Source organism: Pyxicephalus adspersus, chromosome 3 (assembly GCF_032062135.1).
Source record: "Pyxicephalus adspersus chromosome 3, UCB_Pads_2.0, whole genome shotgun sequence".
NCBI lineage: Eukaryota > Metazoa > Chordata > Amphibia > Anura > Pyxicephalidae > Pyxicephalus > Pyxicephalus adspersus.
The window spans coordinates 45,972,999-45,998,642 of NC_092860.1; the positions used below are offsets into that span (position 1 = coordinate 45,972,999).

Sequence of the window (25,644 nt, forward strand, 5' to 3'; positions counted from 1 at the left end):
AACCTGATTTAGTTCATATTTATCAAAACCAATACTTAAAGTGTGTTTCTTTGACAGCCATTGTACTGTAGTAGATTCACTAAGCTAATTTTAGGCTTGCATTAGAATAAATGATGGATGTACGGTCCATAGGTAAGCATTTGTCTCAGTGTATGTTCCTTTAGATGTTCCCATGAGTTAACACATCACATTGTGAATGTCTGTTGAGCTCATGTATAGACTTTGGTTTGGGCGCTTCCTTTAGGACTCTCAGGTTAAACCAAATATCATTTTAGAGTTGCAGGGGAAGTTGGTGCTGGAAGACTACACTGTACCAGATGCTCTGACCACAGAAAGGGGAGCAGCACTGTGACTGCAGACCTAATCAATAGCTAAGATATGAACTATTTCCACTCTGGGCCACAAACTCAGCATAATTTAATATTATTATAGCACTGAACCATGAGGAAAATGTCCCACTGACGCCCCAAGCCCAGTCCTCTCCTGAGACTTAATCATGGTGAGCATGAATGTATAATTACTCATGCTAAACCAGACATTTTATATTTATATACATTTGTGGGGTACAAAACTACTAAACCAACAGTTGGAAGTAGTAGCTGACAGTGTAAATTAGCCAAATTCACTGGATGGATCCTAGGATTCACATAATAGATACACATAAGGATCAATAAGATTTTTAGGTTTAACCTATAATCTTATTTTCTAAAGTGAGAATTTAGGTTAAATGGTATCTATTGTCAATATTTTTTTTTAATTCTGGATGAGTAAAGTGTAGTTGGAGTTTGTCAGATGTGATTGATGCCCCTGCTAGGAATGGTCAGCCACTATATGTTCTAGTGAGAAAATAAATACATATAAAAAATATTGAGTTGCTATCAAAAGAGAAATAGGCTTGTAACCTTCCAATGAGGGCAATTGTTCCAGTGACTGAAAAGCAATTTGCCTCACTTCAGAGAGATTTTCTTTCACCTACTGTTTTGTCTTTCAGACAATATATGAAAATGAATATTTTGAATGGTATAAAGATGACCAAAAATACAACTAAACAAAATGTCTAACTTTTCTCCACTTCTCTAAAGAGTTTTGATACACTTTGTGAACTGTTTAATTCCATCATCCAATCACAGGCAAGCTAGGCTCTATTTTATTTGAGTTCCTCTGTACATAATTGGATGTTTGTGGTAAGTTATCAACTCTTTATATTTAAAAAAATGAGTCCAAATAAGAGCAAATTAAAATATTGAATTTTAAACAACAGGGAATGCTCATCTAATGTAGCAAAAGCTAATAGATTTTAGTAATTCTGTTTAATGTTGTAAAGGATAGATAGCACATATCTCTTTTGTATCATTCATGTGCAGCCCCCAACAAATGATTTTCTCTGTAAATAGTGCTAAACCGAACCACAATTACATTTGCAGCTGCAGCCATTTACCATTTCGCAGAAGTCTTTTAGGGTCTGTGTTTATATCTCAAGTTACTCATTTTAAAATCAAATAAAGCATTAGAAAATCCCATTCTGTTTCAACAAAAGGATATGCAGGTGCTTGTGCAGAACAGCAAATATTTTTCAATGGTCTCAGCTGAATAGGAATTTATTTTATTAGCTCTTTTCCCACATTTAGATAACACATTGGAACTTGAATCCAAGAAATGCTCAAATCGTAGACACTGGTCTGCCCTTGACTGAGGCTTTTGCTTCTGTAATGTGTATAATATGATGTAAGATATATTACCTGCTGACTCCATTTCTGGCAAGGAGTTCCTGAAGCTGTAGTGTTGACATTTCCTTGGTAATGTCTTCCATTACCTCTATAACATGTTTCTAGGATACAAAAAAAACTTCATTCTTATCCTTTTTTATATCAAAAGAATCAGTTCACCCAAATCTATTCTACCAGTTTATCAGATTAATTAAGCTGTCCAACAGTTTCTTACATCTCTTGGGAAACCGCTAAGCTACAGATATCTGAGCCCCAGTGAAAAGTTTTAGAAAAGTTCCCCCCTTCCTCAACTCCATGGTTCAATTCTTGCCTCCTGTGTAAATTTAGAAAGTGGCTCTGTTATTAACTAGTGCTGCTGGCTGCAAAAGACAAGGAAGGAATCAGAATTGGATGGCCAGGGAATGGGGCAGGGTTCGGTAGGACTAAGAATGGGCAAAACTAAGAAATGTATTTTCATTAAAATTTCCAAATGTGGTCAAAGCACCTAAAAATGAAAAATAAAATAGAAAATTGTCATTAAAATGTCTGGGTGGTATAGGAGGCATGTGCATACATGCCCCAAGTGAAATGAAAATACCAAGTATGTGTTTTTATCTGTAAAATTGAAGTTAAAGTATATTAGGAAATGCATGTACTCACAGATATTTTAAGTCAATTGTAAAGCCCCTGAACAGAAAATTGTTACCTTCGCTGGAGAGGGGTCAAAAAGACTCATTGGAGCACATGGTAAGCGAAAGAATTTTCTGAAAACCATGAAGTTTTTATCATAAATCAAAATTTTAATATAGTCAGAAAAAACGACATGCTTTATAATTGCTTTTTTTAATTGGGTCGTATTTTTACATATTCATAGCTTCTCCACCTCCATCAAGTGTGTAGACAATACTATGTACAGTGGCTTTGGAATTAACTTTGTAACACAATTGCAAGGATCAAATTGAAAACATTTTTAGAAAATTAAAAAAATTAGTCTAATTTTCACAAATTTCGTCAACTCGACTTTACGAAAAAAGGACTTTGATGTACAAGAATGAGGGGGAGACTATCATTTTTAATTAATATTATTGTCATTATGTCATGTAGCTTTTATGAGCTTTTATGTCATACACCTACATTTAGCATGGTATCAATCTTTCACAACTCACTAAGCAGCACAGCTCAGACTGAGATGGGGAGAAGCAACATACTGAGGTAACAAACATAACATACCAAAGGACATGCTAATAGGAGAAAAGACTATAAATGTGCTATATATGCTACTTCCAGACACGTTTAAAGTATATTAGGCCAAAAGGTTTTCATGTAGTTTGTGGTAGAGAATGGGTAAAGCCTCTGTCAATTACTTTCTAAGGGCCTTAGTCCTTGGGACCAGATGTCTTTCCAAAGTAAGGTTAAAACAGACACCCCCATTTAAAAGATTTCTTCTTAATCACTGTTTTCCTTCACCCTACATTCCTCTCTAGTGACAAATGTTCAAATGGTCAAATGTTTAGAAAAATGTAAAAAAAAAAAGTGCAAATGTGAATTTATATCTACATAATTTTAGATTTGAGTCTCAATTTAACAAATATGACTGAAAGAAATGAAACACATTTTACTATGATGAAATATTTTTCCAGCTCTACTTACTAGTAATGCTTTCCTTATGCAACTCTGGAAGAGAAAAAGAGAGAAATGTGAATTTCAAATGTCATTTTTTGTGCAAATTATAAAGTATGTGCCACATGCTAGATAACCTAAAACAGAGATCCAGGAATATGATGGAAATCTTCCAAAAACAAAATAAAAACCAAGCAATTTATTACATGTTTGTTGTCCTAATTGCCTTTGTCCTGACATTGGGTCTGATTTATTAAAGCTCTCCAAGACTGAAGAGGATACACTTTTATCAGTGAAGCTGGGTGATCCAAAAAAACCTGGGATGGATCTGGCCCAGGATTGAAAATATTTGCTAACAAATGAAAATCCATTGCAGGTTTGCTGGATCACCCAGTTAACTGACGAAAATGTATCCTCTCCAGCCTTGGGGGGCTTTAATAAATCAGTACCATTCTTTAATTTGTGTAATAAAACACAATCCTCCCTATTTCACTGTACAATAATGCTAGAAGCAGCTATATTTGATGGTTGTGTCATATTCTGGTCAAAGGGAGAGTTGTACATGTGAAAAATTTAGCATTTGTTTTTTTTTCTGTCATATCCTGGTCTGTTCATACTGCAATTAGAGGTTTATCTTCTCCATATACATATTAAATGTCTATTAATACTGATTTATAATAATTGGTATTTTAGAGTTTTGGCAGTACCATGGATTTTATTTTGTGTGGATAGATATCTCTGTTTTAAAGTTTGGGATATTCAAACTATAGCATTCACTTGCTGCTAAAAAATGTTTTTTCTTAGAACTGCCTTTCACCCCTTACACTATTACCTACATTCCCATAGTAAACTCAAAATAGCAAGCAAGTCTGGACAGCACTGATCTCAAAGGTAAAAGGGGGTAATTGAATGTATAGGCAGGTCCTGAAAAACCTTGTTGGTTCCTTAATACTATACTAGTCTAGCTTTAAGACATGTGGGATCTATATATATGTCACACTAATGTTCTCATCTCCTGACTAATGCAGTTTTCTTGAGAACCATTCCTTCCCCTCTGCTTATTATTAGGAAGATTATCCCTAACTTCTTGTTCTATCTGACACTCATCACCTGGATAGAAGTGAGGGCAAATCTTCCCTATAAAGCAACAAATGCAATAAAATCCTGACTGAAAAAGCATTAAAAAAAACAACAACTGTATACTGCAAGAGCCAACCTAAATCATAGTCTTAGTTTATATCCAGTTGGGCCCCTGTACTACACAGTTGTTGCTGCTGATTTAATGGGTACGATTTATGAAAGCTCATCAAAGCTGGAGAGGATACACACACATCAATAAGCTGGGTGATCCAGCAAATTTGGAATGGATTTCTTAAATCATGTTCTATATGTTAGCAAATGTTTTAATCCTGGACCAGATCCATTCCAGGTTTGCTGAATCACCCAGATTCACTGATAAAAGTGTATCTTCTCCATCCTCTCCATAAATCAGGCCCAATGTATCTGACAATGCATAGCCTTCTTCATCACACAATAAGATCAACAATACATTATCACATATAACTCTGTGGCATCTCCTTTTGGGGAGAAGACAAGCACTAAAACCAAGCAATCAGTTGCCGGAATTGCTCCACCTTACCAAAATAAGGAATCCTAATGCAAGACCTGGGATTTTTCTGTATGCTGGGAAGTTTTTCACAGTCTGGAAGTGTCAGCAACATTAAACCAGGCTTATAAATTCCCTTGCGTGAATTGTCTTCCATGGAGAGCCATTCTTTAAAGCAATAAAGATCCTTAACAGCAAGGCAGTGTTCCCTAAAAAAACAAAAATAAATTGTAAAAAACTGCAAATTAGAAAAAAAGAAACAAGAAGGAGGAATGTATCCTACAAGCAAAAAGAGATGCAACTGTACTATCGTTTACACTGCAAAATGTTATTCTTGTTAGCCATAAATAAGAAACGGAAACGTAACAACAGAAGTTAATAAGGTATAGTTATAAACAATTCACCAATAACTGGATATAGTGACATTCATTAACTAACAGGTCCTTCTGTACTTTATTTGCTCAGATGACTCTGAAAAGACTTTAAATTAAAAAAAAAGTAAGAGAGAGAGTCAGAAAAAAAACATCTGTCTTTTTTTAAAAAAACATTCCTTTATTACTGTATCATTGTTATACCCTGAATTATTTTTATTTGCACAACAACAATAAAAAAGTGCAAAGACTAAATTATTATTTAAAATCTTAAAAATATATATAAAATAAAACTGAGACAAATGATGTACAAAATTATTATGGGTAAATGCAATAATGTATCATAAACCTGTAAATAGGTGCCCAAAAATCTACATTTTTAAACCTTATATTTTTTTTTCTGACCCACGATACCAGCACCTAGTTGGTGTTTTGATTAGCATGTGAAATGTTATTGAAATTATAAAGAAACTAAAAAGAACATGAATAATTAACAGCTCAATTTCTATAAATACCCATAACAAAATGTTGGTTTTCTTTGATAGGATAATTATTCCTTAGATTGATGCATTTAATGTAACCTACTCACATTCCTAAACTAAGCTGATTACTTACCTGCCCCATTATTAAATATTCTACTTACTAAACTTCTTTTATTTGTTCTTAAAATTATGCTAATTCTAATATATTTTATAAGATCACAGCTCATCTGAACACAGACATGGCTACTAATTCAAAGTATGTGAAGCTAATTTTGGTGTCCATGAATTGGTGAAAAAAATAAGTAAGGTGGCATTTGATATTGATTATGTGAAAAACATATTACAAGGGTAAGAGGTAGCAGATGGATAGGAATGTATACTAAGATATGTTAGGGATCATTAATCGTGTGTTAACTTTACCACAGCTAGGTATATTATTTACCATACTATTACTACAACAATGTTGTCTGTGATGCCCCATTTCATTAAACACTCATTCGATACGCTAAGTCCTTGAGCGGACAGTGAAAATGTCATATGACGTCAAAGATATTGGACACTTGTATCTGTCCTCACAGGTCCAACGAGCTGGTATGGTATTCATGGTCACTGTTGCCAGACCTTATCACTATTTAATCAATCATTACACAGTTGCATTTCTCACAGGAAAAAAGTACCTAAATAGTATCACATAACACAAAGCTGACCTTTACACAAAATAGCACTTTAGATTTGCCTGAGCAGAATGTACATATACTGTAGAACAATTGTTTTTATTCCATAGTTGGTACTTTTCAAATGTTTTCAATGACTTCATATCAGCTGTAATTATATGTAAATCCCTGTAATATAAAGCAGTTCTTTGCATTTATAAAGGGTGAATATGATCCTGTTTTGAGATCCATTGTCATAAAGCTATACTCTTGCTTATATTCCTGTCAGCTTTGATCAGCTGATATGGATGCAGAGATTTCAGAATAAAAATATTATTTAAAAGCACACTACTTAATATTTCAAAAAACTTTATTGTTGATATTATGCGCCACATTTTTTCTAATGATGCTATATGGTACTAGTGATGGACGGATGTGCTCAGGCACTTTAATGGACAGTAGTTTGCCTCTTACTCCCTATAAGAAAAAAATATTTTCTGTAGACTTTAGCAGGGTTTGATGACCCTGAAATCTGAATCTGGCATTCTCGCCAAGCACTAGTTGCAATTACCAGAATAAATTATGTACTGTGTAGCTAGCTTTACAGCAAACAAGCATTGTTGTCAGGGAGGTAGTAAAGAGAAAGGGTGACACCAAAGAGAGTAGCCCAAGATCTAGATTGGTTTGATAAGAGAGTTCACTCTCGAAGGCCAAGCCTGTAGATTACATGGAGGGGAGAAAGAAAAGACAGGCTTTTGTGGGGCCAAATAGATACTTGATAAAAAATAAGCTTTATTCATATTAAACATCCTATCCTAGCCCTAGCTTAACATAGAAGTACTGTTCCAGCATCAAACTGTTTTTTTTTGCATTTTGCAATTTTTATGCATACAAGGTTGAATTTACCTGCCCAACGCGATTCCCTGCCCTTCCTCCGGGGGTTGGGAGATCGTAATTGGATTGCTGAAACCTTGAACTTGGGAAGAGGTCAAATAGTGCCTATCATTTCTCAAGTGGATGAAAAGGATAAAATCAGTTGTTCCTCTGGATAAGCTCAGTGCTATACGATGTTAGGTAAAAAGCATACTCAGAGGATGGGTGTATTGTGAAAGGTCAGCTGGTAGGCTCTTGTGAGTAAACCAGAATATCCAAGTCTTTGGAGAGAAAAAGATGGGTTTTTTTGGTGTAAGAACCCAAGTTTGTTTTAGAAGATAGGGGTTGGTAATAGCATAACTGACCACTTAATACGAATAAAGATACATTTTTTTATCAAATATCCATTTGGCCCCACAAAAGCCTGTCTTTTCTTTCTTCTTGTCAGGGAGGTAAATGAAAATGGCCCCATATGGAGTGGTCACAGAAGGATCCAGATTTCTTCTGGGGTTTTCAAGCTTCTGAGATTGTAAGGGTCTTGTTTAAAGGTCAACAATAGCTTGCCAACTGTTTGGGAGAAGGCAAATAGAGGGCATATAAAGAGTATTTGCAAAACCCCTGTGCTTGGCACTAAAAATATTGGTGATCAGCCTAAAGACAAAACAAAATCTAATTTCCTTTACTCTTTTTTTACCATTTTGTCTTTAGAAAACATAATTACATACAATTGCATACTGAATCCCACATAGTCATTTTATACACTGCTGCTTTGCTACTGCATGCTCAATCCCATCCCACCATCTTGTTTTTGAGAGTTGGCTGTCACTGATGTTAACAGCAATTCCTATATTATAATGCTGTTGTACGTGAGTAGGACCCATAGATTGCTTTCAGAATTTCCTGAATCCCCTTGGATGCACAGCATGGATATTTCAGAACCCTCTGGTAGCAGGAGATGCAGATAGACCACGGACAATACTATTGACTAGTCTCTAACCCTCTATTTGCCTTTTTGGGCATAGCTTCCAGAGCTCAGTTATTATTATTATTACACAGTATTTATATAGCACCGTTATATTATGCAGCACTTTACAAAGTCCGTAGTAATGTCACTAGCTGTCCCTGAAAGGGGCTCACAATCCAATGTCCCTACCATAGTCATATGTTAATGTCTTTATGTATGTTAATCTTTAATACAATCTAATGTCAATTTTGGGGGGAAGCCAATTAATCTAACTGCATGTTTTTGGAAGAAGGCAGAAAAACAGATTACCCAGAGGAAACCCATGCAAACACGGGGAGAGCCTGCAAACATGACCGAGATTCAAACCTGGGACCCAGCGCTGCAAAGGCCAGAGTGATAACCACTGAGCCACTATGCTGCCTTTGTCCCCTTTATTTATACATTAAATAGGATATAAGTGACTGTGTGTTTGAAATGTTCAACTACTAAGACATTTAGGAAACAAAATGAAAATATTAAATTTCAGTGAAATAGTTTTACCCACATTTATCTATTATCTAAATCCAGATACACTTCTAACCCCATTTAAAATGCACAATAATGACCTCAGCAATCCTCAACCCTAAATTAACCTAGTGTACTCAGTGTTCTATTTTTACTTAACTCCGGTCAGTCTCTGATCCCATCTGGGGTATTAAACAAGGCAGCACAGGTTCAGTTCCTTATTCCTCAACCAAAGGGGAAACACCTCCAGTCATTTCCTTATTCCCCTCCTGTGTGATAAAGTCTAGGAAGTAACTTCAACCTGTTAATCTTGTACAGAACAAACTGCACTCATACATGATTCACACCCAAGAGCCACATTTATCACACCCTGGAAAATCCAGAGTGACAGCAGCAAACTAGGCTCATCACAGTGACAACAGGAATAAACTCTTACATAAAGATTTGTTGATATTAATAATGTTCTTGCTGTACCGTGCCAGCTTCTGTGGTGAACATCATACCACTGCAGCTGCAGGTGACTGATGGAATACCTTGCAAAGGTTACGAAAAGCCAGTGTTCCTGATGCCAAGTATATTAAAGCCCAGAGGTCAGAAGCAATCATCCTGAATTCTACTTAGAAATATAAACTGAAAAAATATTGATCCTCTTACAATAAGGACTTCATGATGGATTTTATTTCTAGTACTTTGATGGCCTCTGCCTGAATGTGTTGTCACTGCCAAGGAAGCCTCTTAGGCCAAGATTTATCTAGGACAGAGCAAGCTCTTAAGTCAGTATTACAATTATAAATGTTTAGTTATTAAAACTACATATGTAAACTTAACAGTAAAAATACTATTATAAATAGATTTAAACATTTACCCTTACCTAAAACATGGAGATTATATTTTTATTTACCCTTAGAAGGCATATAGATACATACATATACACATACAGAGCTATTAACATTTGCTTTTCTTTTGTTTTCTTTTTTTTTTTTGGACCAACATATTGTCAATCACTTTACATTGTACTTACAACTGTTCAAATGATGTCCTGTCTCATTACCTTGTCTATGCAATGTGTTAAAGATTCAAAAGCAACTGAAACTCTAGAGATCCTTAAGTAGGAACCTTTAAACTGGATGGGATATTTAAAGATTGTGGGTGGAAACAGAGACAGCCCAGAAAAATTGCTTTTAAGGTGCTCAAAGGATACTGGGAAGCTGTAAACCCTAATCAAGTGTACTGCAAGTATGGGCAGCGTATGAAGACCGCACACAAGACCGCACAACAAGAATACCCTGCCTGCCCCCAAATCTTAGCCTATATGCATCCCCTGAGGACTTGAGTTGTGCAGCTATTGAGACTTAGCACCTGATTTAATAAAACTCTCCAAGGCTTGAGAGAATACCCTTTCCTCAGTGAAATTGGGTGATCCAGCAAACCTGGAATGGATTTCTTCATTTGCTTTTTGGTAGCAAATGTTTTGAATCCTGGACCAGATACGTTCCAGGTTTGCTGGATCACCCAGCTTCACTAATGAAAGTGTATTCTCTCCAGCCTTGGAGAGCTTTAAAAAATCAGGACCTAATGTCTCATCCTCTTGGCTGTCCAGAAAATCAGTGTCTTAGTTTCCATTTCAGAGGTCTCTACCATTGGCATTTTAATGAACATGACATTAGCTGACTGCATGCATAGTTATATGCAGGGCTTTAACAAGGCTATGTGTAACATTTATTATCCCTAATAAGCACCATGATACAGAAACTCAAAGCAGATCACACTTGGCTCCAGTTCCATTGTGCTTGATTGCTGTGGATCATAAGACCTAAGAAGCTTGTTTCATTGTTACCTAAGGCTGACCATATATAAGATGATTTTCTCATTTGATCTAGCAGTCTTTTGAACATCAGATGGATATTAAATCGATTCTGTTTTCTCAATATAAGTAATAAAAAGTGTTCAAAATGCAGAATGTAGAATTTAAAAAAAAATAATATCTATCTGGTTTTTAGCAACTTTAACTTTGATTCATATCTGTTTGGTCAATATTTGGAGAATGTGCAAAAATATTTATCTTCAATGGAGTGTGCATCGATTGTGGTGTACGATATATTAAGACTGCCTATACTACCTACTGTTTGTCACATTAGTATTGGATTTAGAACTATGCAGTGTGACCTAACGTTAGTATTTACATATGTGTCCTCAAAACTTGAATAAAGTCTTATTTTGTAATGAGGATGTACAATTTGTGGATTTATTACTTACCTCCTTAACTACCATAGAAAAGTTGTGGGGTATGAGGAATCCAGGGATTAAATAAACCATACTAAAATCCTCATGAAACTTAGTGGGCTTACATACTAGAACTTCCCCATTCCAGAATTCCTGAGTTAAATGATTTTCTAAAATAACATTTGTGCTTTATTTACCACCTAGGTGAACAGTTTTTGGAAATCAACCCACTGTGTCGATGACTGACAGCAACACCTCATTTCATAAAGGTCAAACAGCAGCTGTCAACATTAAAATATAAAGGCTGTCACCATTACATTAATTCTAAGGCTTCTTGTTTTGGCTGCTCATGATATTTGAAATAACCGTTTTAATGCCACAAGGAGGACTGATGAGAACTGAAAAAGTTACTTCTCAGATGGACATTGAGAAACAGAACAAACAAAACATATGCTTTAAAGAAACAGGTGGCTTTTATAGGTTCAAACATTTTTAACATTCTCTAATGACCCCTTTAATGAATAAGGACTTGTAAATGGACACGATGGGCTTGATTTATTGACGTTCTCCAAGATTGGAGAAGATAGACTAATATAGCACAACCTGGATGATCCAGCAAACCTGGATGATCCAGCAAACCTGGAAACTGATCTAGTTTAGGACAGAAACATGTTTCAACTAATAACAATTGAGATTGAGGAAATCCAATCCATGTTGGTTACATCACCCAGGTTCTGCCATGATGGTATATCTTCTCCAGCCTTAGAGATCTTAAATAAATCAGACCCAATATGGTCATTTCCATGGTTTCTTCTAACCTTAGTGCACTGTCTAACTCAGGAACCAACATTTTTTTGCCTCTTTTTTAAAGCACATTTTACCTGCATAATGGGCTGGGTGCTGGACCATCTCCTGTTGGGTTGCATTCTTGGAAGAAGTAGTTGCATAACAGAACTTCTGCAGCTGGGCGGCAAAAAGGGCTGACTGTCTTCAGCTCTGTCCAAGCAGTTTGAGCAAGCATCTCTTGGCTCTCCTCTGGTTCATTATTGGATGTATTAAAGAAAACCAAGGAGTCCTTTGCAAGCATATTACTACAAATATCTCCTCTGTATGTGCTGCAATAGCCAGTATCTCCTTTGTAAAGCCTGACAAGGGAAAGTAAAAGCAGGGGGTTTGTCATGCAAAACTAAATTATATTGCTTTCTGTTTTCCTGAAATTATCATCATATTTAAAAACTACACTAGCACTTACAAATCATTTATTTTGGCATATTGATTTAAAAGAAAGTTGCAAAATACAGATTTTATTTTTTACATTCCTTTTGCATTAAAACCTGCACACCTTAATCATAAATGCCAAACTGGTACATTGTGATCCCAAGATATGTATATCATACACATGCGTGTTTATTAACTCATAGCATAGTGCCTTACCTGCGTTACTCAAACAGGTAGTAGAAATAACTGAAAAATACTTTACACAGAAAACATCATAAATATTGTGTGTTGGTACAAATCAGAGCATACTCTGGTCAGAGTAGTTGGGTTGCTATAGGAGGTTACCATTAAGGGTGAAAGGGGTTTAGAAGCTCTGTTCATATTTTGAGGGCAAGATGGGTGAGTATTATAAATAATTGTTTTGTAAAGAGTGGTGATTTCCAAAAGTGTAAAATATATATTTTTCCCAAACTGAGAAGTTAAGCTTTGAAGCCCAACTCCACACACATTGGTATAACTGTATTTTAGTTTAATTATATTATGACACTGCCTGCCTTTTACAAATCACCAAATGAAGAAAGGCATGGAGACATACAACTAAAGTTCCCTTTTTAGGTTTGTATGATCAGGTAGGTCATTATTGCAGAAAGGGAGAGGAGATGTCCCCTCTTCTTTAATGCAACTTACCTGCCTGATCATGCCGGGCTGGGAGCTGAGCAGCGCATGCGCAGTATCAGCTTTGGTTGTGCATGGGCCTGAATGGTGTATGATTATGTCATCCTGGCACAGCCAATCAAGATGACCAAAGTTTATCTGGGATTGGAAAAATAGACGGCAGATTGTGGTTTCTGGTGCTGGAATGCAGCCAGGTGAGTTTGTCAGATGAAGTTTTGCTTTAACTGAACTTCAACACAGGAAGTACAACAAGAGTTGTAAAACTTAGGAAAACTTACCCTTTGATATTGTTACCAGAATTCCATAAGTATAATACTACAACACTAAGGTAGGGAGCTATTATGAAATTCAAGCCAGTAATATCATCATGCTTTTTTTCTTGGTATTATATGAGAACATCTTCTATACTTTCTAATTTTGAAGATTGTGTTTATTTGCATTGGTAGATCATAGATTTGTTACTCTCCAATACATGTACACAACTGAAAGAATAGCCATAAATTGGTGTATTTTTTCACAAAAGTCCACCTTGTCAATCATAGTGTAAGGACATTAGGTGAGTTTTATTATTCAGTGAAGTCACTGAAGTCACTTTATTATTCACTGTTAGTCATCCACTGGGCAAATATTTATGAGACTTTATAGGGAGTGATATTGTTTTATTTACAAACGGGAAAATTTGTACTAAACAAGACATTAGCTATGTTTTACTGGTTTAGAGGAAAAAACAAAGGCATTAGTAATTAATGATCCAATGAAAGCAGTTTTCAGTAGGACTAATATCAAACCAGGTGCCTCATAACTGAGAAACTACATCAATTGTCACAAGCTTCAACAAACTACCAATACATTAATAACTCAGTGAATCACTTTATTCATGTACGATGTTCAATTTATTTGTGCTGAAAGGAATTAAAACTTTACAAGGATCCTACCTCCATTCTGCATTGAGGTTTTATGATGCAATCCCAGAAACATGTAGAAACAAGAATAAAAAAGAGAATAATTAGCCAAGGAATGTCTATCTATGGTGCCATCAGTTTTCTGCCATCAGACCTCCCAACAAATATTGCTGTATGATAAGTTGGTCATATTTCATTCTTTGTTATCAGAAACACTAACTAACTCAGCATGGACAGGTGATGAGGGTATTTCAAGGGGCAAGGGAAGGCTTTGTTATTTATGGCGTGTGAAAAGCTGAATAAAAGCCAAGAGAAATACCTTGTCATGCAAAAGTTCAGTAAAGTTCATGAAACCTAACAGTTTCATGAACAGATTGTAAAAACATTTAATGCATCATTCCAATTTCAGTAAAATAAAATTATTTTTGCTGAAGTGTACTAGAAGGTTTGTTTTGCAGCCATGTTCAAACTGTTTTGTTTCCACTTTGATATCCTTTAAAAGTAACATCTAAATAGAGAGGCTCAGTTTAGGCTTTCTTTTCTTGAATTGGACTAATCTGCCTGCAAAACTTAGGTCTTTGGTACCACACTTTCATGTAGGTGCATTTTAAATGAATGCACATAGTTTTGAATCCAAAGAACGTAAACAAAATTGTTTCTTGATTATGCAAGGTGCAAAGATTCCAAAAGATTTATTGCTGTGTACAATTATGTTTTTTTACAGTCTTAGAATAACCTCACTGTTAATCTAAGTATTTGTTGGGTGAAATGCAACGGAAAGAAAATTACAGGTAGAGTGATCATCGGACTTTTCCACTTAGAATAAATGTGTTAGGAGTTGTGCCTGTACTTGGGGTGCTTTTGGTATGGTATTGCTTTTTTTTTCTGATTGTTATTAGAATGATATTGTTATTAACAGATATCATGTCTTTGTCCAATAATACTACATTACTACCTGATAATATATGAATTGGGATTTAAATGACCTACCATGAAGAAGTTAAAAAACTCTAATAAGCCTTTTATTTTCTTGAATATGAGGTCTGAAAATATCAAGAGTGTTTTTAACTTCCCAAAATAGCTGACCTGGAATACAGCCACTTGTTTAATTCCCTTACTTTAAAGTTGCACTATTGAGGCAGTTTTCTTTTACCAGGAGCACTTTCTTACAGATGATATTTGAAGGAAATAGATTTTTGACCCATGTTGTTTACATTACATAGTTTACCTGGAGTTTGATTTCACACTGTAGTTTAGTGAATAGCTTCGTTTAAAACCTGAATTCTTTCAGTCAAAAGTATTTCAGGTTGCTTCACACCCTGGCTCCTTATGCTTTATATACTTTTATATTTTTTAATGAGATAATACTACCATAATGCCCAATTTATTTCAACTATGACTCTAAAGTAACTCACCCTTGATCGATACTCTGTAAATTAGAAAGAAATATAATAAATAGGTAAAATGAGATTTAAAATTTCTAATGAGTCAACCCTAAAATAAATAATTTGATGTGACTTTAAAGAAACACTCTAAAATACAGCTCTTTTGTAAGATCAACATGTATGTTTTCAAACAGTTACAGTACAACAAAATGTTTTCCATGGTAATTTTACCAGGCCAAATTGGAGCAATAAAGCTATTTTTTCCTTGCTTTGCAAATGTTCTTTTTCCTTTTACTACCTTATGCATCTGTGAAAGTAAAATTGAAAGAAAATGTCTAATCATTACCCATTTGGCATGTTTGAAGCAGATGTTCTGTTTCAGGGCATTATTATACCCTAGTTATGTGACAAATAAGACTTCATTTTATAGTAAGATGGAATTGGTTTTGATGATAATTATGGATGACTATTGCATGATCAGCTGTTAGGCATCTCTAAGTATATCAAAGTACAGGACAATCTGAATCACATGGTGTAAGCAGGCAACATAATATATATTGGCTTTTATCTTTTCTAAAATCTCCAATCTATTTTTTTATAGATATAGAAAAGTATCTCAAGTGGACTGGTACTACTGATGTTATCCTCAAAAAGAAAGAAAGAGTACTAGTCAAGTATGACTGCACTATGACCTGGTGTCTTACCATATCTGATACTTTCCCCCAAGAAGCAGCAGGAAAGGTGATGACACCACAAACCAATAAAATGAGGTATGAGCAGGGATATACCTCCACCGAAGATCCTTTGGTTTAGCATACTCTCCAGGAAATAGAACGGAGAGGCTAACAGTAATAATAATACCAAATCTCACTCCAAATCTAGCTTGGGAGAATTAAGCAGCAGTGCCTAAGATGCTTTAGATGAGGTCACACTGGAGATACACCTTTATTAGGTTGCAGAGCAGATATTCAGGATTCATAAGAATGTACACTGCTATATGGATGAGAAATAATTCTAGACAAAACTTGAATAATGCTTAGGCACAATTAACATTTATAGGTATTATTACTAAGACATTAAATATTTAAGCTTAGACTTTGAATAGAACAAGAAAATAAAATTAATTTATGTATATGGGGCAAACTAGTGGATGATAAATCCTAGTTTATTAATAAACAGTTATTTATACACTCAGGGCAGCATTTTTATTCCAGAACAAACCTGATATGCTGATTGCTGCTGCAGCTTTGGCAGGACCGAAGCTTCCAGTATGCTTATTGTCCGCCATACAAGTAAAGAGTCCTGGTCTGGTGGCAGTAATGTGCAGCTTAGAGAAGATCATACCATCTTTGACATAATCCTCAACAGATTCTGGTAAAACCTTGTGGAAGAGATAAAAAAATCACAAATTGAATACATGCATTATACAGTACATAAAATTCTTATTTTTTTTATAGTGCATTTATTTGTTTATTTTACTGTAATAGTGAGTGGTTGATATATACATTGACAATTTGTTTTATCTACTCTGGGTGGGTAATGTAGAGGCTGCAGACTTTTTCTAAATAATTTATTTTCCAATAATAGTCCGCTTGAATAGAAAAAAACGTACTCAAAACAACCCTTATGTGATTTCTGAAGAAAAAAAACAATTCTCAAAGCCCATTAACATTTTTGCATTGAGCTAATGAGTGGCTTTACCATTTTTGAGGTCACTATGACTGCAGTTGTAACATGTGGTCACTTGGTCTCCCTAGATTAGTATAGTATGGTAAGAGGGCAATTGATATTGGTCCCACAAGGCAGTGTAGGGAAGCTTGGGGCAAGAAATATGTAATGGTGCTGAGGATATAGTATATGATAATGATGTTCTTCAGGACATGCTGCCTGTAAATGGTAAATTTACATGGTAACAATTTTTTTTTATAATTTTTAGATGTTATTTCATGTTCTAAAAAATGTTGTTGTTAGTATTGCACTTATGTTTTTACATTTGTTACAGGTTATTCTTTGTTTATTTCAACAATTGTTGGTTACCGTTTTTTACATATGTAACAAAATTGTTTTGCAATAAATGATGGCGGTTTTATTTTAGGGGGGAAGTTTCCTCAGCAGGGGGTGAAGTAAAGAAAGAGGGATTGTAAGTGGCTGGGCAGCTAGAGATGGATGGAAGGGGCAACTTCTGAGCTACCATGGTCATGTGCATGCTAAGCCCAACATTATGTACAATGAGAATACCAAAAAGCCTTCTAGTATTATCAAGACAATGTAATAGGAGGCCCCATGGAAGTAACTATTGTATTCAAATGTGAATCATATCAATGAAAGATGACATTGCTTAAAGAAAATATTTTTTTAACAAAAATTGTTTCTATTTAATCTCCTATTAACATTTAGATTTTGACTTCTAATTGACTTCATTTGAGCTTTTCCTATTCTGCTGTTTTTTTACCTGATTTTTTCCCCCTAATATTATCAGTTTTTGAATGTTCATGTTGTTTGTTGATTAACGAGAAAATAAAAAAATGAAGAAAAGATTCCAGTGGCTCTAGCCAATCCCCACTTAATCTAAAACTAAAACTTATTTAGAGATCCTTTATGATTTAAGCATCTTGTAGATTTACACTCTGCATTGTAAATCATTTTTATGAATAAAATAAAAATGTATTTCTAAAATTGCAAAGTGTGCTTTAATTTTTTACGGACATTTAGGGTAATCTATAATAATAAACTTCAGAAACAAACTCACAGCTTTTCCATTTTCAAACCACCTGATGGAGGGGACTGGAATACCAGTTGCTGCACACCTCAGAGATACTTCCGCACCAAATGTTACATTTTGGGATTCTGGCGCTTTTATGATCTTGGCAAGCACTGGAAAGAGAAGATGCAACAAGGTCACAAATAATCTGTTTCTGTTTCTTTTCTTAAATATGTTTGCACTTTCACTTTGTGACTTCCTCTGCTTTGGAAATTACATTTTTCAAGTAATTTATTACTGTATGGTGGCTATATGTGAAGATTTTTTTAGGTTCTTTATTTTCACCTAGTAATCCTACCAGCAACACAATTCTTGTTTTAGACTGGCTGTTCTTAGAAATATGAATTTGTTTTATTCATTCTTTCCTAAGTTAGTTTCTCTCCCTCCTAGAGTGCTGCGTAGTGGGCCTTCAGGCTCGAGCTAGCAATCTTTACTGTGTGGTCCTAGGCTGCTCTGCGTATCCTCCAAAAATGGTTGCTTCCTACTTTGTATGCACTCTGCAGCATAAATTATTCCTATGGTATAATTGCATTCCTGGTGTCTTCAGGCAGTCACTAGGATTTCCTCTTTACTATAGAAATGAATGGGTCTGGGGCATGCTTTATTTTTTAAAGAAAGTGTGCTTCCAAATAGGTCACACAGTGAGGATCGCTGGATTGTTGCTGAAGGTAAGTAAGGTAAACCCTAGTGGGCTGCACCCAAGGGGATATAGGAAACTAGATTAAAAAAATACATCTATACTTTAAATACACATACACGTTAAAGCTATATACTAAAATATGTTCTCCACTGTTTCATTACATACATAGAACACCATATTCATATTAAGTGTTGTGACAGTTGATGTGACCATGCTTAGTTCACTCAAGAAATTTCTAAAGTAGTAAAAAAATTGTTAGCAATGGCAAACCAGATGCTTCAGTTTTCCTCTATTAGTATTATCTTTCTCCCCTCCCTAATGTTAACCATTAAAGTTTTCATCAGTTAATGTACTCGAACGAACTGATGAGCTGAAATATTCCAAACACTCTTTTTTTTAGCTGCTAACTTACTTCAGGAAAACAGCAAGCCATAGCTTTATTTTATATCTGGAGCTGGAATCTTTTCAATGATGACCATGTCTATGCAGTTAGTGATAATAGACCTATAAACAGAGTAGGAGCATTGACATTTCACTCCAAACCAGATCTAACACATTCTAATATACCTTAATCAGCAGAATCTTCTCCAACACTCTAGTATACCCTATGGGACACCAAACGTTTTCATCTTCTGCATTGCTCATTCATACCAGATTTACATGTATGATTCCTCTTTTTCTATATCCCTCCCCTATACATTATTAACTTGCAAGCTCTGCTACCTTCTTTTGAGTTATAACAAGAAATCAGGTTTGAGTTTATTACTAGCATGGATTCAAAGCACATATCTCAGAGTTGACCAAAACTTTTGCAAGTTTGTCCAAAATTTTAGCAGGTTTGCCTTTGCCCTTGGATAATTGAGTCTAAAAGAATGATACTGTTTTTTTTTTCAATTGTTAGGCATGAGGGAGAATAAGCTTTTCATCCTCTATATCCACCTGTTCCAATAATTCTATAGACGTTAAGGACTGTGACCCGCTGGATCAATTTCTCATGTCCGCATACACTATAAGCCTTTACACCTTTGTTCTATCAGTTCTATCAGGACCAGGGAGATCACCACAATCCAAGTTTAAATTGGTGCTTCTGAGGACCTTCTAATAAAATGTTTTTCCAAGGTCTACCTATGCCTAAACAGCACTAAGTGTGGCAAAAAGGTCTGCAAAATGTTTTGCAAAAAAGGTGAAAATACTTTTAAATTTGGCATGAACCCTCACGCAATAGGTTTTTCTGGATTATGTGTATATTTGCTGAAATGTGATAAAAAAGAGTAAATATATTGCCAAGGGTAGCTTTACAAGCAGAAAAAACTGTTGGAATTTGTATTATCTTATAGAAACATATGGTTATATCTGAGTTATCACTTCCATAAACAGACCCTAAACAGTGCAATTAACCTGCCAGAACTTGTTTTGCTGAAAACAAATATTCTTCAGCTACTACAATCATTCATTCAAAACAAAGATAGCCAAAACGTAAACACAACTGCAAGCAATTTTAGCCTTTTAGAATTAGTAACCTACATTGACTTCTAAACTGCAATTAGCCCTCTGGGTCCTATTTTGTAAAATTATTTTCTTGCCAATACAATCAGCATTCATTCAACACAAGAATAAATGAGCGCTATAAGCTCCAGCCAATACTTTCTGCCAGGTTTTAAACACTTGTACTGGTTTGAGAGGTTTTACTTCTCTTACTGTTCTATCACCTATCTTAGCTACCAGAAGTCAGATAAATTCATTCTAATGGCTCTACAGACAGTAATAATTATTATACTTTTATATATAGATATATAATACTTTATTATTGCTTTCTGTTCTCCCTGACAAGTCAAATAGGAAGTAGGGGAGATGTTCCCTTATTTCCGGTTTTGTCAAATAAACTAGGAGTGAGAAGTAATTGTAATATAAACATCTAGAACACATACTAAATTCATCACAATTCAAACATGTATCTATGGGAAAATGTATCTATGGGAAAAGATGTGAGAAATTAGAATGTTTTACTATATCAGTCATTGCACATGATTGAAATAATTTGCTACATATAAAGAACAATAGGAGGAGATAAATAGGGATTATTGCTAATAGTAGCAAAATACTCCAAATATGTGGAACTTAATGTGTGGCAATTGTGACTGATTACTCATAAGCATGAACAATACCCACTATAGTAAAAGTCAACCATTTGTGCCTAGTATGTATATTAGTTTATATACGAGCATTTATTCTGTATGATCGGTATTACCCTGACTCCTAAAGAAGAAAATAAGCTTTTTAAATCTGTAAAAATACTTTTTCTTTTATTTACTGTGTGGCCTTTAGGTTCTGGACTCACAAAGGTAGCAATCTTAAATATATCCAAAGCGGAATGAAATATTTATTGTGAATACACAAAAGGCTCTATTTGTAAAATAGGGAATCCAACATTCCTTCATGTGTTTCAATGACAGTAATTATTTCCCACAAAGGAATGTTGGGGAGAATGTCAAATTCCCTGTTTTATAAATAGTGAGTTTTTAAGTGTGGCTGTTTTGCTTTTAAAAAAAGTCCTGGTACATGATGGCTTTCCCTTACCCTGTCATATATTCTGTGCAATAGAGATGGACTTAAATGTAATGTATAATATAAAGAAACATGTTATTTACAATGGAAGTAGCAGATATATGACCTCTCTCCAAAATCAAGTGGCTTATTAGCTATTGGTCTCAAAATAATAGGGATTTGGCCATTACATACACAAAAGCAAAAGGCTCATAATTTAAACATTTATAATATATAAAGTTAGAACTTTAAGAACTTTAATAAGAATCACCTTTTTCATTGGTTATCATTTTTTTAAGAGCAAATTTTGCAGCATGAAAAACAGTACTTGTCAACATGTCTTATTTAACGCACAAATAATAAATAGTTTATGTTACATCCTGCAAAAGTCTAAATTTCTGTTATTGTTATGCTTGTTATGTTCAGTATAACGCACTTCTGAGCTCGTTAACTTGTGCAGCAGTGCAGCTAGTGTGTGCCAAAAGCTCTCTAACTGTTCCATGAGGTCACTTGGTTCTGTGTAGCTGTCCCAAGTCATTTCCTGCAAGGTAAATAAATAAAACATCTGCTGTGCTATTATAATTAAAGTCAGCAATTCAGGCAATCTGTAATCTAATACCATGCCTTCCCTCAAGATAAATGTATTGCTTTTAGCATATATTGTAAAAGATACTTTGAAGAACTAGTAAATCTAAACAACTTGGTTTACATAACCTATTTTATGAAAGATATAGATACATTTGTACATTATATATATATATGTAGTTGTGTGGCTATAAATGGATTACATGGCATATCTGGATTGATACATGTTTCCATTGCCACTATTATTTGTCTTTACTGCTCCTTTTTCTTGTATTGTTCAATTTGAAAATTACTCAATAAAAATATTGAAATAAAAATAAACATTAAAAAGGTATAAAAAATCTAGCATTGGAGAAAATCTACCATTTATATGCAAAGTATTAAGCCGACAACCTTCGTTGACTTGAATACAATTTTGGATCAGTTCCTTGGTAACAATTTTGAGTCTTGATCTAAAGATGCAGATCATTCGCCATGAAATGCATCAACCAACAAGTATCTACATAGAAACTCTATACATGTGCCTCTTTTGTGAAAAATAATTTAATTCTAGCCAAATATTGGCTGGACCTTAATTTGGATATTTATCATCTTGCTCAAGAAGGGACTGTTCTACACTGGTTGACGCATTGCTTTTAGGTAACTAAGACTTGCTTTACGGAAAAACTCTTGTTCTTTACTGTTGTGTTTCAATATATTTTGTTATGTTATATATGTGTGTATTTTTTTGTAGAGAATGGATTAATAAGCATTAATGTATATATAAAATCGTTTACTGAATCAGCCAATTCGGCCGCCATATCCAGTTGGATCTGCTTCAATCAGATTTGATTCAAGTCATAATTTTTAAAAGGTGCGCGTAGTCAGCAGGTGAGACAGGTACATGCAGTGTATATAGCTAGCAATTGGAGCCTGACTCTATTTCTGACTTCCTGATTGGCCAGACTAACATGGGATGGATGAACTCCCATCCCATTAGAATTTATTTTAGTCATGTAAGTGCATTGACCCATTGCAACCATAAAAAATTCTTCTTGAGTCAGTCAACCTTAGCATTGCTTGCTATTGGTTACAGCATTCAGGAATAAATCTGTGTGAATTGGGCACCTCTAGTGCTAAAATTCTATAGCTAAAACACCCTTCTTGATGCATCAACTATCTGTGTGTCCTGTGTCTAAACTCAACCCTTCCTATCCATGTCCTAACCCTAACCCCTTCTTTCCAGTGTCTAACCTACTCCGTATCTAACCTCAACCCCCCCCCCCCCCCCACCAAGTGGTCAGAACTCTTTGTTGCAATGCTAATCCTATTTTCCAAGAAGTTTTAAGCAGTAAAGCTACCTAAAACCATGTGCTAGCTAAAACAAAATCTTACACTATGTTTACAATGGTGGTGTTGTTGCAGGGCAGTTACGGCTTTTTACTGCTGCCAAATCTGCAAATGCTGGTAAAACCCAGGGCTGCACTACAAGTGCTGAGTGACTGGCAAGGTTCCAGCCACTAGGTGCACAAGACTGAGCGAGGCCTTATATAGCAACCCAACACCGTGGTACACCAGGGCTCTGCTGTGGGCAGCAAATAGTTAAATATCTGGCCTTTAATGAACTTTCAGTGACCCTGCAGCCTCTCATGTCTGCTTTGAGGTTCTGGAGGAAAATATACAATATAGGATACAGATACAAATGTATACATATCAGGAAAAGATACAAATGTATCAATCTCATCAGTGAGCAGAGGTGGCAGGCTGACAAGATTTACTGACAGTTCTCTGCAAAGAGCTAGGAGCTGCTATATGGTGACAAGCCAGCCTGATAGGAAGAGAAAGCATTGCACTGACTTTGCTGGATGGCTGCCGGGCCCCTGTTTCAACAGGGCCTGGTACAGCAATCCCTCTTGTCCCCCCATGATGGCGGCCCTGACTAGGACAGTCATAGCCGAAAGGCTTAAAACATTGTAGATACATTAGACATATACATTTAGGACTAGGGCCGCAGAACTCTTAATAGTGGTACTACTAATAGCCAATATACATTTTAATGATAAGGATTGCATAAGCAACATTTAAACTGGATACATAGCAGGGGATTTAAATGCCTGCTATCTGAATATGAGTAAAATAAAATGATTCTTTATGTTTTATGCTCTCATCAAGTCTTGGGCAGATGTTCCTAAAAAAAGACTTTAAATTATTTTAACTTTTAAGCCTGTAAAAAAAAAACTTTCCATGGTTAGGTTGATTATATGTTTGTCACTGATGCAGATCAGACTGGCTTTTCGTGCCTTGTCACGATTCAAAAAATAGCTTTTCTTTTACAAATAAGTAAGCAGAAAATTGAAAACAGATAGCTGACACTGGAGCTATTTTATGAAACCAACGTCTACAGATCTCCCTTCTATATCCAGAACAAATACGGGCCCACGGGCTATATTCAGTAAGCTGACATTCCAGTGCAAAACGGAAGGTCATGTCATTCCAGGACAGGGTGGCATCTTCTGTCTGTTTCCGTTCTACCTTGACTGAAACATTATTCTTCAAGGGAAATGTCATAGACTGTTTCTGGCTATCAGTCTCTGCAAGCAGCTTAACTTCTTATAAAAGCCATGATAACAAATAAGCCGCAACAAGAAAAACATTTTTATTGCTCTAACAAAGGAAACATTTTAACGCCATAGTAAAAGAAAACACTTTAAACGGATGTGCATTTTAACTGTTGAACATTATTCTGATGAAAACATTTAGCTGAAAATGGAACAGAACACGTTGTTTAGGAAAAAGCTCTGCCTAAAAATTGCATAGTACATTGTGTTTATTTTATTTTGCATTATAGAATTCCAGGGCATTCTAAACGTTTTTTTGCTGCATACTTTTGTGACAAGAAGAGTTATTAGTAAGACCATGTTAACAATGTCCTGCATGAAAATAGAGTCCATATAAGTAATTTTGTTATTTTACCGTATGTCTTGCCAAGTGTTAGTCTTTGGTGGCTGGTTTACCTTTTGGTAATAAAAGTCCATTAATAAATTCCGCTGAGGTGGGAGGAGGGAAAAACACACAAAATGGGTCACAAAGCCTCTTTTCTTCATTTTATATAATGTAAAAAATGTATGGTGAGGGCAGTACGGTGGCTCAGTGGTTAGCACTCTGGCTTATGCAGCTCTAGGTCCCAGGTTTGAATCTTGGCCACAACACTATCTGCATGGAGTTTGCAGGTTCTCCCTGTGTTTGTGTGGGTTTCATTTGGGTACCCCGGTTTTCTCCCACATTCCAAAAACATGCAGTTAGGTTAATTGGCTACCCCCCAAAATTGACCTTAGACTGTGGTAATGACATATGACTGATGTAGGGACATTGGATTGTGAGCCCCTTTGAGGGACAGCTAGTGACATGACTATGGACTTTGTACAGTGCTGTGTAATATGATGGCGCTATATGAATACTGTGTAATAATAGGTTTGCTTTAATGCCATGTCCAGTAAGCATTGTAACTAAGGGTTCATTTGATGGAAGAACAGTGAGTGGGAAGGGGTTAGTTTAGGGTACAAGGATTAGCTGTATAAGGCTCATAACAGGCAATATGTGATGACTGTTCACAGGATGGAAATGTACCCCTAAAGTTCCACTTTTAAAAATATTGCTTCAGGTAGGTCATTATTGTACAAAGGTGATGTCACTTGCAATATTTATTCCTACCTGCCTGATCGCTCAGTGGAATCAAACACACTGAACTGCACATGCGCAACTTAGCATTTGTTGCAAAGATACCTGGCAATCCCAGCTTCCCCTGCATTTTTCGGGAACTCCTGCACAGAAGTTACATCACCCCGACCAGGACAATATCTATATATTTAGGAAAATAGGAAGGAAGAAGATGGCAACGCCTTGCGAGAAATGGAGGACAGGTGAATATAGCAGGGTATTGCTTTGCTTTAAAA

The 25,644-nt window shown here is 35.4% G+C and overlaps 1 protein-coding gene across 1 annotated transcript in view; it reads right to left on the reverse strand.

The window, feature by feature from the left end:
- The window catches only part of MUSK (muscle associated receptor tyrosine kinase), a 74,407-nt gene that overhangs the window by 20,945 nt on the left and 27,818 nt on the right, over positions 1 to 25,644 (reverse strand). Inside the window, exons 6-12 of the mRNA XM_072404439.1 lie at positions 17,932 to 18,056; positions 16,404 to 16,563; positions 13,831 to 13,837; positions 11,884 to 12,147; positions 4,966 to 5,141; positions 3,357 to 3,380; positions 1,740 to 1,828 (exon numbers count right to left, since the gene is read on the reverse strand). Of these exons, the coding sequence (XP_072260540.1) occupies positions 1,740 to 1,828; positions 3,357 to 3,380; positions 4,966 to 5,141; positions 11,884 to 12,147; positions 13,831 to 13,837; positions 16,404 to 16,563; positions 17,932 to 18,056 (845 nt within the window). The remainder of the gene's footprint in view (positions 1 to 1,739; positions 1,829 to 3,356; positions 3,381 to 4,965; positions 5,142 to 11,883; positions 12,148 to 13,830; positions 13,838 to 16,403; positions 16,564 to 17,931; positions 18,057 to 25,644) is intronic.